The sequence below is a fragment of the Cucurbita pepo genome, chromosome LG01, assembly GCF_002806865.2.
Source record: "Cucurbita pepo subsp. pepo cultivar mu-cu-16 chromosome LG01, ASM280686v2, whole genome shotgun sequence".
NCBI classification, from domain to species: Eukaryota; Viridiplantae; Streptophyta; class Magnoliopsida; order Cucurbitales; family Cucurbitaceae; genus Cucurbita; species Cucurbita pepo.
Genome location: NC_036638.1, coordinates 11,488,712 through 11,500,690, shown reverse-complemented (window position 1 = coordinate 11,500,690; position 11,979 = coordinate 11,488,712). Strand labels below are relative to the sequence as shown.

The 11,979-nt window shown below is 36.1% G+C and overlaps 1 protein-coding gene across 1 annotated transcript; it reads left to right on the top strand.

Annotated features, from left to right (window-relative positions):
* The first annotated feature begins 462 nt into the window (after positions 1-462).
* Positions 463-7,537, top strand: LOC111793056 (survival of motor neuron-related-splicing factor 30). The gene is made up of 8 exons (XM_023674762.1): positions 463-714; positions 1,338-1,406; positions 2,029-2,151; positions 4,544-4,626; positions 5,545-5,620; positions 6,246-6,428; positions 6,607-6,735; positions 7,016-7,537. The coding sequence occupies exons 1-8, from the start codon at positions 640-642 to the stop codon at positions 7,175-7,177; spliced, it is 900 nt and encodes a 299-aa protein (XP_023530530.1). The 5' UTR covers positions 463-639; the 3' UTR covers positions 7,178-7,537.
* The last annotated feature ends 4,442 nt before the right edge of the window (positions 7,538-11,979 follow it).

Genomic DNA, 11,979 nt, shown 5'->3' with positions numbered 1-11,979 from the left:
AAATTTTTTTAAAGCGTAAAGGTAAAAGATATTTTTGAAATAAAATACTAACGATTCCCCTTCAAAGTTATCGATAAAGGTACATTTTAGACATTTTTGAAAGTTTAAAAATATTATTGAAGGTCTGAGCTCTGAGAAAGTGGATGATATTTTAAAGACAGTACAAAATTTATGGATATTTTTATTAATTTAGTCTATTTTTTTATTAATACAAAAATTATTTCTTCACTTAACAACAACTTAAAGTTTTAATTTCCATATTTGAATTAATTTCTTTTTGTCGTAGAAAAATATTCATAAATATCCATATATTATATATCTATGAAATTGAAAGATATGTTAATTCTTATACATTATTATATATATTGTTTCCAAATAATTTAAAATATATATAATTATTAGAAAAGGGTGGCCGTCCCTACTTTGGGCCGACCCGGATTTGAAAGCCCGAACACTGAACCTTGAAAGGGCTTCTTCGTTCTAAATCGCGGCGGAGGCGGTGTTGTGTGTGCCTTATTCTTCGTCCAGATTTTCCCAATTTCACGCTCTTTTTCTTCCTTCTCCTCCTCTCTTCATCCCTGCAACATATTCTCTCACACCATTCTCTAGTTTCAACTTCTCAATTCATCTTCTACCAAAATGCAAGGAGGAGAAGATGTAAGCATGGAAGAGTTGGCTACTAATCTCTCTACCTACAAAGACCAGCTTCAGCAGGTCACCCTCTTGCCCAATCCTTTCTGCCTATGAATTGCTTTTTCTTTTTCTTTTTTTTTTTTTCGTTAAATTTTCTTCATTTTGTTTCACTAACTGGGGTTCTCTTTCTTTAAATTTATTCCAAGCAAATTTGGATATCTATGATCATTTGAACCTTTGCCGTCGTCATTCTTCAGTTCTTTCTAGTACTTTGTATCTGAATTAGGGTTTTTCTCAACTCCTTCGAGTGTTGCGGTGCTAAGTTGCAGCGAATACCGAGGAAATGAAACCTGTGTTGGATAATTGCATTAAACCTAGGAAGTTAGAACTTAATTCAGATATAGTATCAACATTTCTTTTTACGACTTTTCAGTTTAATGAGGTATTATCTGTCCTGGTTCTTTGGATTTTATTATTATTATTACTATAATTTTTTTTTTTATTATTTTTTTTTTATGTATTCAGAATTCTGAAATTTTTTTATCAGGGTTTAAGCAACTGAAGAATTTTACATTTGCATGATGAATCTTTAATTATCAATCAGTCACTTCCTTCCCATAACTAAATGAGTTCTTGGCTTCCTCACTTCGTTACATTTTTTGTGTACGTTTTTCAGTAAAATAACTATTTCTATTCTGATCCAGGTCAGGGAGCTGTTAGATGATGATCCTGGCAACTCTGAGTACATAGATATGGAAAAGGAGCTTGAAGAGGTAGTTTATTTTTGTCCACCTAGTACGCCCATCCTTCCTTGTGAACTCGTCACATGTTTATGGTTTAGCACTCTTCATATTCCCATTGAATGTATTTTAGGGTCATCTTCTGCGGTAGACTAAGTATCCGAGAACGCTCAGAACTATTTTTTTTATTATGTGGATTTCCAGTCAAGTTTGCTTTGTTTCTTTTGTCTGTCTTCTTTCTTCCTTTTAAAGGAAACATGTTGTGGAAATACAAAAGAGTTATGGTCCCTGTGGAGATTGTCATTCTCGTATTTGGGAGGAAAAGGTGAGGGCCGTGTATCTTTCATTTATGTGCTCCAGAGCTCTAATCTCTGGTCATAAATGATGATTATTGGATATGTGTGAAAATTTTGAACTTCCTCAAGATGCACATCACTTCTACCTTGGTTCCCTTGCAGGTGTGCTAATATTCGTTGGCAAGTCTGCTCTCCACTGACCTCCTTTCAGATGCTGATCCTGAGATTTAAGTTCTTGTGTTTTTTTCTTTTTCTTTTTCTTTCCCTTCTTGGGACAAATACCTGCTCTTTATGAAATTTAAGTTGAAGAGTATATTTTAACAGCAACATGGACTTGGACTAAAGTTGCAGTAATGCAGGTTATCGCCTTGACGGAAGAGCTTCTTTCAACAGCAAAGCAAAATGAGATTTCTGGATCAAATGTAGAAACTGGTGATGACAGTGCATCAATTAGTTTCCAGCAGACTAAAGGAAATAAGATGGTAAGTTCACATTTGTTCTTGTTTTGAGCATTACATCTCTGCTGGAAGCAACATTATATAATAAATGGTTATGGCTTTAGATTTAATGTGCACTGCTTGGATCTCTGTATTGTTTATTGTATATGTTGGTATTGTTTCTTTGCCTTATTTGGAAGCATCCCTCCTAAATGGTTACTGACATGTAGTTTTATTGTTATGTGCTTTAATGATTCTTTGTGGTGCATATTTTTGGCCTAGGATTCTCTGTGTGCTTCTGCTTGGAAGCGATTTATTTATGGTTTCAACCATTGTTAACAATTAGAGGTTCTTTCGCATTTGAACTTGTTTGTGGGATTTATAAAGGAAACTTGTTTGTTTCTCTTAATTTATAGGTTATGTGATTTTTGGAGAAATTAATTATTAGGTTTTAAATAACCCAAGGATAGACAAATATGATGCAATACAAATAGAAAGCATTGAAACTGATTAGGAAAGGAAAATATTAACTATTAATAATAAAAAAAAAAAGACTAATATCTAATTTGAAAAATAGTAGCCTATATAAATGATACAAATCTATACTTCTCCTCAAGTTGGGTGGAATACTGAATACAAGCCAAGCCTGAAAATAAATTCATCAAAATAAGTAAACTTGTCCATGGTAATGATTTGGTTGCGGTGTCAACAATTTGATGGTAAGATGGAGCACATTTTAGTTTTGCTATACTATTATTTACCTTTTTAGACTTGAAGTAGTGATCTATCTATAGGTATTGACCTTCTAAGGGGTTCTCTTGTTCACACTTTCATTTGCTTTGTTTCCCTTCTATTCAAGGAGCCTCCGTCTTTTTCCTTTCTTTGGAAGATTAAAATTCCTGAGAAAGTGATTTTTTTGCTTGTAAAATCTAGCATTAGAGAGAGCTAGACCATCCATGATTATACCCGACATTCCTCCTTTGTGTTTGCGGCCACAATAGTTTGTTATTTGCAAATGTCGTATGGAGAATCCAGATCATCTCTTGTGGGGTTGTCATGATTTTGAAACCAAAAATTTTCTAGAATTGGGGTAGGTGCTCACTCTCCTTGGATTTGATGATATAGTTAGTTTGGGATTGTTGCTCTTTGATTAGGAGATTCTAATGAACTCCCCCTTTCATGATTAGGGAACAGTTTTATGGTGGACATGTTTCACAATTTTGTGGGAGATTGGCTTAGGAGGAGAAACAGCAGGATCTCTAAAAGGGTTGAGAGGTATCAAGGGGAGAGGTGGGAGGTTGTGAGGTTTAATACCTCTTTATGGGCTTCCATGAATTTGTTATTTTTTTGTTATTATCAATTAGGTCTTACTCTTTCAGATTATAATCTGTTCTTGTAGGTTGTGGTGGATTCCTTTTGAGGCTTGGTATTTTTGTATGTCCTTGTACATTCTTTCATTTTTCTCAATGAAAGCACGATCTCTTATTAAGGAGATCTCGTTGTCACTCAATATTTCGATTTCCTAACCCACCATTGGCAATAATTAGATATGTATGAGACTTATGCATGAAAATGTGTTGAAATCTTATCTTTTTATCAGAAGATAATTGAACAAAAGAGACCTTGAAGTTTTCTCCTCGTCTTAACAAGGAGTCAAATGATGTTAGAGGAATAATAATGGGTGCAGAACCCCTTCATTCTATCCAGGAAATTGTTGCTGCCACGCAAAGTGAGGAGTGCAGAAAATGACTGATTTCTGGCAAGCAACAGTTTTGTTGCTGCCATACATTTAATTCGCACTTTACAATCCCCAAATTCATGTCAAATATTACTAATAATTTTTTTCTACTTCCTTTTCTTCTAGCAAGCAACTTCATCTATTGATCTCCCTTTTCTCTACCATGTTTTCCCCTCCCTCATCATCATCTTCTTCTCTTTTCTTCCCAAGGGAGAGTAGGAATCTCTTCTTCTTGGCCACCATTTTTTTACCTCCAAAAACACCATCTTCATCTTTTTCTTATCTTCTTCCTCGTCATGTTGCATGAAGAAAACACCTCATTTGGTTCCACCATTTTTCACTTTTGGCTTTCACCATTTTCACTCCACCATACTCACCTTCAAATAGCCTCCACTTGACAATCTCTTTCCCTCAAGCAGCAACCAAAATTAAGTTGTTCTATTCTTCTCGGTTTGCCACACATAAGCTATGGAAGGAAGTCAACACTCTTATTTTTAAGACATACTGCAAAAAACAATTTGAATGGTTTGATATGGAAGCAGTACCACTCAAGAGACGTCATAAATTGCTAGGCAGTTGAATCAACCTTCCTTTGAATTGTATTTCAATATTGTATTCCATCCATGTACATAATATTTACATGGAAGTATGCGTTGAGATGTTTGGTGTTCTAATATTCTATATGTTTTTTGTATGCAGGAAGCTGAAAGCATGTCTGACTATCACGAAAAATTTCCTATTGGAACAAAAGTTCAAGCTGTTTGGAGCGAGGATGGGGAGTGGTGAGTAAAAAAAGAAAAAAGGAGAAAACTTTACAGACTTAAACAAATTCTGTTTCTCTAGGTAGTACACTGTGTCATTGAATTCCAAAACAGAAGAAAGTTTATTTGCCAACTTATTCCCTTTTGAGTTGGAAAAGAGACATTGTTGAAGAAAAGGGATATGTGCTTGAAAGGTTACAAATTACTTGAACACGTACTAGAGAATATTGAAAGTACTCTTTATTCACTGTTTCAAATTGACTGCCCCAGGAAATGCCAAAATAGTAAGGGTCGGTCTTCATTTGTGGGCATGGAGGATAATTTTTTCTTGAAAATTTAGACTCTATCCAATTTAATGAACTTCTACATTTCCATAAGTTTTTTTTTTTTTTTTTTTTTTTTTACAAAATGGTTGTTAATGAAAACCAGGCTCTTGTGCTATTTTTCATCATGTCATTCGGTGAAGAGGGTTGGTCCCTAGTCAGGTTTAAAGCGTCTCTTTGGGCTTCAATTGCTAAAGAGTTTCATAATCCTTCACTAGGTCATATTTTTTTTTTTATTTAAGAGCCCTTTTCTGTATAGCTTGTTGTTGAGGCTATCATTTTCAGGCTATCATTTTGTCCACCCGTTTTCTTTCATGTTTCTCAGTGTAGGTATTTTTTCTTGTTAAAAAAAATTCTGTTCAGCTATTTTGATTTGAGCCTTTGAAGTAACATTTCACTTGGTCTCTGGTCAAAAGGAGTGATAAGTCTATGAGAATAATTAGTCCGTTGAAGCTGATTTTACTTTCTAGATCTCTAGGCATATTCTAATTTTGTTGCTGGACGCATCTAAACTTCTCACAACCTCATTGTTCTTTGCCTCCTTTTCCGTTGACTGTTGTTTTTAATAGAAACAAAAAAATTTCCATTGACTGTGTTCAATTGTATAAATATTCAGGTACGATGCTACAATTGAAGCCCATACTGTAAATGGTTTCTATGTTAGTTATGATGGTTGGGGAAACAAAGAAGAGGTAAGGTTTCTACTGCTGCAGTTTGCATGACTTTTGATTATTTCTAAAGAGTATTATAGTACTTCTTCAGAAAGATCTGGGTCTGATTTTCTCTAAATTAACTAGAACTGTGAAGAATTGGATCATGGTGAGTAAATACGGGAAATTTCCCTTTGGGTGGGTCTAATTTGTGGGACTAAAAACATTTGTAAGAATTCTTGGAAGGCCATCTTCGTTTTAGTTCCTTTGTTTGTTGGATTAGTTGGTATAAATGCCAAGGTTTCCTCTTTGTAAGACTTGATTGAACATATAAAATTCTAGCATTTTGGTTTACACCAGGCTGTCCAGAAAACTGGAAGGTATCTTGAACTCATTCTCTCTAAAGCCCATTTGTTATGTATATATTGGCTTTGATTACCACCAAGCCCTTAAAGAATTGTTTCCTTTTAAATGTAAAAATGCACGTTATTGAGAGATAATGGGAAGAGACTACTGCTAGTACAAGGAGAGTAAGCATGAGGGAGAACTCGAAGTTTAGGAGTTCGAATCATAGAACCTGTTAAATGGAATTGTTCACCTTTTACCTAAGTAGACAGTAAAAACATCTGCACCCATTGTCAACACTAACGATATCTACTAATTGTAGGTGGACCCTGCTAATGTAAGAACAATCCAACTGGAAGTTAATGCTTTGCTTGAAGCAGAAAGAATGGCTGAAGCTACAAAACAGGCTATCAAGCGCAAGATTGCTCAAGCTGCTTCTGTTGACTTCCAATCACGAAATTTACCATCAAGGCTTCGAATTGAACCTGATGATCCTGAGGATGTAGTAAGTGGTTGATAATCTTAATATTTCATGACAACTAATTTATTAATCTAGTAATTAAGACAAATTTAGTAGTGCATTTGTTTGTACCTGTGGTGCTTGAAGTTCATTTTTATTTTTATTATCAGAGTACAACCCCCCGCCCAAAACTTGCTCTGATGTAGTAATTTTTCTTGTATAGAAAGCCACCAAACGCAAGAAAATACATGCTTTCAAGTCAAAGATGCGCATAGAACAGCTTGAAGTTACCCAGAATAAACGGCAGAATGCTTGGCAGCAGTTTCAGTCAGCAAAAGGCAAGTCTAAGAAGGTAAGTTTTGTGAATTTTAGAATTTTGTGGAACATTCATGCGTTTTAGACCGAGGCCCAACAGGTATGAGGTAAAACCCCAAGGCCAAAGGAATAAGTATTTCAATTAGCATTAATCAAAACAGAATCATAATTGTAAGAAGGTTTCAAGAGGGGATGCCAGGTTGTATTTGTATCTGAGTATCTTCCCAACCCTTAAAATAACTTCCCTTGTTATCACATTTTCCCCTTTTAGCACCTTTGTGGCTGTCCAATGATAATTTATACATGCACATTCTCAGATTGGCTTCTTCTCTGGGCGCAAGAAGGAGAGCATTTTCAAGTCTCCTGATGATCCAAATGGCAAGGTTGGTGTGACTGGAAGTGGCAAGGGTTTGACTGAGTTTCAGAAGAGGGAAAAACACTTGCATCTCAAGGGTGCATCAGTGGAGATGGATGATTAAGGGCAGGTCAGATTTTGTAGGTTGCTGCTTTCTTTGTATGTATCTTCATTTAGTATCCATTTGGGGCCATCTGTCTGGTTAGATTCATATAAATGGTTATACCTGTACTAAAAGCTTAGGTTGGGGGATGATTCCCTCTGGGTAACATAGTTTTCTTATAAGAATGGTTACGAAGCCTAGCCATGACAGGATCTCTTTTCTTCGACGTTTTATTTTACGTTCTGTTTCCTTATTATGTGAAAAACCCAGCAATTGTGTTCAAATTTCCTCTCCCGCTAATCACCCCTTCATTAGCAATGAAGAGTGAGTTCTATCCTAAGATGTTTAAGGGAGCTTAATTTATAACATAGCATTTGCTTATGTGGAGGGAAGAATTTCAATATTCAATAATTTTAGTTCCATCCATTTGAAATGCATTTGCTAAGCTTATATTTATTATAGTTTATTATAATTTCATTTTTACTTTTACTTTTACTATTAATATTGCTATATAATTGGTAGTGTAACGGAGGATGTGCTAATACAAAAAATTCAGCTTTAGTTTGAGTGGGGCTGTGGCTCCATTGTTCTTCTAGTTTTACACTTGGATTTGCATTTATAATGTATGAGAGATATTTGTAGAATGATATTGATAACTAAATGTAAATGTAAATGTAAATTCTATTACAATTTTATATTTGCTTTTACAGTCCTAATCTACAAATTCTCTACCAGCCGCAATTGTTTTGGTCTCAAAACATGTACTTGCTTAGTAGCCGTAATTAAATTTGAGACCCACGGTTTGTGTCCTATTCCATCTTCTTCTAAGTTGTTCCAGTCCGGGTTCATAGATGCCACCCGAGTCGAAGACTACTTTGATGCCACACCCTCGTCCTATGATAAACCCTCGTGGATAATAACTGTAACTGTATGATATCCAAAATTTGGAAGATGATTAGTTTGGAGGAAGGCAAATAGTTGATTTGAAGGGAGATGGGTGGAGTACGGAATCCCATTCATTCAATTTATTTATAAAATAAAATCATAAAACAAAAACATTTTCTTTAAATTAAGCAAAACAAAGTGTATAATGTAGTTACATTCAAGAAACACAAAATTATAGAATACATACAAAATTCAGACTCGAGAAGTTTTCAATTTGGTTGTTCCACTAGTATAATCCTTTGTTCGATAAAAGGTATTCAAGCTATTTCAAGCTTAGACTCCTCTTTATGTAAATTTTTGCTTGACTAAATACGCCTCGTTGCGGCCTATAACGTTACATAATCTAACGGTTAGGAATTATAATCGTCCCTAACATAGCACACAACGCGTCGGGCAACAATTTTTTGGGAATTATAGATTAAAAATACTCATGCATAGTCCATGTCATAATTAACTAAAGCATAATCTAGAGTTATGACATTTCCATTTACATCTACATTTCCATTTTACATCTATAGATGTAAGCATGCATGTATGTATGTATGTATATATATAATCGATTAATCACATCATAAACGCATATATTGAATGTATTAAACCCCTTATTACATAATCAACATGTTCACGTATATAAAACAAGTTATGAACTTGTTTAAGGGTCTCGATATGCTACTTACTTAATTACAAACCCCTTTCCTCTTGTAATATACTCTTTATAGGGTAATACTAACGATATCTTCTAATTGAACCAATATTTCAATTTTGGCCAATTTTAATAGAACAGGTCAAAAGGAGTCCAATGGAACGAATTGGAAGGAAATTGGCGCCTTCGCGTGCCCTAATAGTAACTCCCACGCGCCAGAAGCTTTGGCTAGTTGCGTTTTCACTTGCAGCCCACGTGTGCATGCGTCTTGTCATGGTCATGCTTGTCCTAGACGTGTTGTCCATGACCGCATGCCCGTTCCAAACTCCTTTTACATGCTTTTATCTTGGATAGGTCTTTACTATTTCATGTTGTGTCAATACGAGGGATATGGCCGGTCACCAAATCTTGTCTACACCTGCCCAGCTAAAATGCCCCAAAATGTACTATAGGGGGATGAAACTAGTCGTCAGTTCTTCCTACCCTGAGTTTTATGCTATTTAAGCCTTGATGTTTCTTTCTTTGCTCATAGCCATGTAACATTGTTTTCTTTAATTTTTTCAAGTTGTTTTCAAATGTACTTCCTCGCTCACGATTTCTAAACACATTTCTTGCAAACGTGACTCAAGGCTCGAGCATACGCCGACATTGTCCACGAAATCTAAATTTCTCACGGCTGACTTGTTTGCTGGTTAGAACAAGTGCCGCACAATCATTGTCCCGCTGCTGCAAGAGTGCGATTGTGACAAATTAGTACGCAATCATGTCCGCTGTAAAACAACTCAGCAAGTCCCATGCTGACCGATTAACTAAAATCGAAGAATAGTTAAGGCATGAGTGAAGTTCCTGTGGCTTTTAGAATCTCGCATGAATGAGATTGCCGCTAAAGCCGACAGGATGGATGAGATGGCAAGCTGCCTAGAGGCAATGCCTGTCTGCAAATTAATGAATATGGTCGAGGTCCTAGAAGACAAGGCCACAACTGTTGGTGGCTTCGAGAGTAGGGATAGCTCGACGGGCTCTATTGTCCGAGTGGAAGAACACGTTGAGGGCTTAAACAATGTCCAACAAGCGATCTTTTAGATGGTCTCAAAATTTGTCTAAAGATTTTAGAGCGATCCTTGGAATGGTTCAAGGCTGAAGTGGTGGATCTAAGTGCCAGATTAAACCTCACTATGAGAGCGGTGGGAGCCAAACCCCAACTGGGGGTGTAGTACAATTTAACAAGGTAAATGTCTCGGAGCCCAAGCCCTTCTATGGGGTTCGAGATGCCAAGGCTCTAGAGAACTTTATTTTCGACCTCGAACAGTACTTTTGAGCCACAAACACCGTGGCAGAAGAAGTGAAGGTCACTATCAAGAATGAGAAATAGAAATAGAATTGGGATCGAAAGTATGATCTTCATTCATGTTTACCACGTTTAAATAGGATACAAACTATCAACTAATACCTAAAAATAGAAAAAATATATATCTAACTAAATCTGGTAAATAAATAAAATATACGGTTAATCAAATCTAAGATAAAATATATACTAACAACTTCCAAAATATCTCAATATACTCCTAACTAATTATTAAAATATATATCTAAATATCGTATCTTAATACTCCCCTCAAGTTGGAGAGTGTATGTCAATCACATTCAACTTATCCNGTTGGAGAGTGTATGTCGATCACACCCAACTTGTCCTTCAAAAAGTCAAATTGTTGTCTTCCCAAAGCTTTAGTAAAAACATCTGCCAATTGCATTTTGGTCGAAACATAACACGGTTTGATGATTCCAGCTTGTAACTTTTCTCGAACTATATGACAATCTATTTCAATGTGTTTCGTACGTTCATGAAAAACTGGATTGGCTGCTATATGTAATGCTGCTTGATTATCACAATATAATAATGCTGGTTCGGACAGTGGAACATTCAAGTCTTGAAGAATGTATCTTAACCAAGTTAACTCTAAACAAGTATTTGCCATAGCTCGATACTCGGCTTCTGCTGATGATCTGGACACATTAGTCTGCTTTTTAGACTTCCAAGAAATAATTGAATTTCCGAGGAAAATGCAGAACCCAGAAATAGATCGTCTGGAAGTTCGACAACCACCCCAGTCAGAATCGCAATATGCCTGTAATCTTAAATTGTTTTCAGATGGCAGTAGAAGTCCTTGACCAGGAGTGCCTTTGATGTACCTCAGAACTCGAAGAGCTGCCTCCCAATGTGGTTTTCTTGGTTCATGCATAAATTGGCTAAGCATACGAACTGAATAAGCTATGTCAGGCCTAGTGACGGTCAAATATATTAATCTGCCAATCAACCGTCTGTATTTACTTGGATCATTCAACTTCTCTCCTTCAGTTAAAGAAAGTTTCAGATTTTGCTCCATAGGAAATTTGTCTGGACGTGCTCCTGTAAGACCTGTGTCTTGAAGTATGTCTAGAGCATACTTCCTTTGAGACATAAAAATTCCTTTTCTAGATCGAGAAAATTCAATGCCTAGAAAATATTTCAAATTTCCTAAATCTTTGATAAGAAATTTCTGGAGTAAACTAGTCTTGAGATATTGAATTTCTTCGAGATCATTGCCTGTCAACAGAATATCATCAACATAGATTAGAACTGCAGTGAAAGAAGTACCTTTACTCTTAGTAAACAAAGAGTAATCTGCTTTGGACTGAGTGTAGCCTGCATTTTGTATAGTTGTAGAAAATATGGAGAACCAATTGCGAGAAGCCTGTTTTAATCCATAAAGAGATTTATGGAGCCGACATACTGTATTCTCCCCCTGTCGGCGAAGACCTGGTGGTAAAGACATATAAACTTCCTCGTCTAGATTACCATGGAGAAAGGCATTTTGAACATCCAACTGATGGGTGAACCATTTTCGAGCAGCAGCAACAGTGAGTAAGCAACGAAGTGTAGTAAGTTTCGCTGTAGGGGAAAATGTTTCTGTGTAATCAATACCTTCAACCTGAGTGTATCCCTTTGCTACTAGTCGAGCTTTATAACGTTCAACAGAACCATCAGAGTTGTATTTAATTTTGTACACCCAACGACAACCAATAGCTTTATGACCAAGTGGTAGAGGAACGAGAGACCATGTATGATTACGTTCCAAAGCTGCAATTTCATCATTCATAGCCTGCTGCCATAACGGGTCGCCAACTGCCTCGTCATAGGTTTTAGGTTCTGTCTGGGATGTAATAAGAGCTAGAAAAGCACGTTGAGTAGGAGAAA

Bases quoted from the DNA above. Each gene is read 5' to 3' on its own strand.
- LOC111793056 (XM_023674762.1), top strand. From the start codon at position 640: ATGCAAGGAGGAGAAGATGTAAGCATGGAAGAGTTGGCTACTAATCTC. The intron at 715-1,337 runs GTCACCCTCTTG...ATTCTGATCCAG, and splicing joins ACAAAGACCAGCTTCAGCAG to GTCAGGGAGCTGTTAGATGA. The intron at 2,152-4,543 runs GTAAGTTCACAT...TTTTGTATGCAG, and splicing joins AGACTAAAGGAAATAAGATG to GAAGCTGAAAGCATGTCTGA.